The sequence below is a fragment of the Bison bison genome, unplaced genomic scaffold (genome assembly GCF_000754665.1).
Source record: "Bison bison bison isolate TAMUID 2011002044 unplaced genomic scaffold, Bison_UMD1.0 scf7180017864485, whole genome shotgun sequence".
In the NCBI taxonomy this organism is placed as follows: domain Eukaryota; kingdom Metazoa; phylum Chordata; class Mammalia; order Artiodactyla; family Bovidae; genus Bison; species Bison bison.
In genome coordinates this window covers 7,604,882-7,607,002 of record NW_011495045.1, presented here as the reverse complement: position 1 = coordinate 7,607,002, position 2,121 = coordinate 7,604,882, and the positions used below count along the sequence as shown (strand labels likewise).

The 2,121-nt window shown below is 45.2% G+C and overlaps 1 protein-coding gene across 1 annotated transcript in view; it reads left to right on the top strand.

Moving 5' to 3' along the window:
- Window positions 1-1,030: 1,030 nt before the first annotated feature.
- WDR75 (WD repeat domain 75) overlaps window positions 1,031-2,121 on the top strand; it is a 42,664-nt gene continuing 41,573 nt past the window's right edge. Inside the window, exon 1 of the mRNA XM_010862913.1 lies at window positions 1,031-1,747. Within this exon, the coding sequence (XP_010861215.1) occupies window positions 1,587-1,747 (161 nt within the window). The 5' untranslated portion in view covers window positions 1,031-1,586. The remainder of the gene's footprint in view (window positions 1,748-2,121) is intronic.

The following is a 2,121-nucleotide window of genomic DNA, read 5'->3' as shown; positions in this document are numbered from 1 at the left end:
CCTTGGACTGCAAGGAGATCCAACCAGTCCATTCTGAAGGAGATCAGCCCTGGGATTTCTTTGGAAGGAATGATGCTAAAGCTGAAACTCCAGTACTTTGGCCACCTCATGCGAAGAGTTGAGTCATTGGAAAAGACTCTGATGCTGGGAGGGATTGGGGGCAGGAGGAGAAGGGGATGACAGAGGATGAGATGGCTGGATGGCATCACTGACTCGATGGATGTGAGTCTGAGTGAACTCCGGGAGTTGGTGATGGACAGGGAGGCCTGGCGTGCTGCAATTCATGGGGTCGCAAAGAGTCGGACACAACTGAGAAACTGATCTGATCTGATCTGATCTATGTATGCTTATAAAAATATCAAGAAGCACATACACCAAACTTTTCATGGTGGAGATATTAGGGGAAACTGACTGAAACTGCCCACTCCAGCCAAGCACCATAGTAACTACTTCCATGCCTTATTTTATGACAGAAGGTCCTGTTGAGGAACGTGGAACTGATAAGCCACCAAGTGGAAGAGTTAAGGAAAGGGAAAAAGGAGATGTCACGCGTCCTCTAACCTCCCAGAATCCTTCTCACTTGCATCCATCTTGGCTGAGCAATACATGCGCCAACAGGAAGGACCCTACTCAGAATGATTGGACAGAGAAAACCATCAGCCATGTGACAGAACAGTCCTCCCAGTTTCCCTTACCTACTGCTCTCCACCTGGGTGCCTCCTCCCAATAAAGCCTCCGCTTTATCAGCATGTGTGTCTCCTCAGACAATTCATTTCCGAGTGTTAGACAAGAGCCCCCATTCAAACCCTGGAAGGGGTCCCCCTTTCTGCAACAGAGTATAGGATCAAGAGGGACCATTCTATTTCTGCACTGGTTTTATACCAAATTTGTATTACCATTGAATTGTTAAACTATTACCTTTTAAACTATACAACCTTAACACATATTCATCAGGTCAATCCTAAACCTCCTCAGAGAAAACTATTCTCTCTCTTATATTCCTATTTTATTTTCTTCAGTATACAATCTGTGATCATTTTGTTTGTTAAAGATTTTTGCCTTTCTCCCATCGAAGGTAACAGGACAGGGATCACATCTGTCTTGAATTGTGTCTCACATATAGAAGGCTCTCAATAATTATTTGCCTCCACAAAGACTGGAGGGATGTGGTAATTTTCTACAGAATCAACGCAGTTCCTGTTCCTGTTCCTGTTATAGTTATGCTGTCTGTGGCTCTTTACACTTAAGAGAATTACAGAGGAGATTGGTAAATGTTTATTGAATGAATGAAACAACGAAGAGAAGCACCCCCTAATATATAGGGACCACGAATATGTAACATATAAGCTTACAAAAGGGAATGGAGATGAGAGGCATAAACATTCTCAGAGTTCAGGGATTCGGTTGACTAACTGGGGAAGCTAAAACCACAGAAACTCGAGCGAAACAGCAGCAACCAGGGGGCAGGCTAAAGCCCTTAGCCAGGGTAAAGCCGAGAAGATTTAATGAACGTGGGAGAGATGGGGTAGGAGCCAGGTGTCCAAAGGAAAAAGCCAGGCTCATGAAGCTATAAGGGTTCTGTAGGAATGTATGCTCAGAGGAAGACGACTACGGGACGACTAACGAGAGGTCCTAACAGCTGTGCAAAATACAGAACGCTACGTTTCCACCCAAGAACTCAATTTGCGCGACCAAGCAAGCCGTTGGCTCGAAACGCTGGCGTCATCTTGCAGCGCCCAAATCAGAGGTAAGAGAAAGGCAAAAAAGACTGGAAGAGTTTGGGGAAAGGCTGGAGGTCACTTGACACTTTGGGCCTCCTTTCTCTTCCGGCGGAATAAACTATAGAGAAGGGTTAACAAAGCAGGAGAGAAATGTATCTATAATAAACAACAGTTTAGAGGAATCTAATATAAATACATTGTGTCTATGTCTCTGTTTCGCTTTTACCTTTTCAGTTCAGTTCAGTCGCTCAGTCGTGTCCGACTCTTTGCGACCCCATGAATCGCAGCACGCCAGGCATCCCTGTCCCTGACCAACTCCCGGAGTTTATTCAAACTCATTTACCTTTTACACATGTCCTAATGTGGGTCGGGAAGATCCCCTGGAGAAGGAAATGGCCTG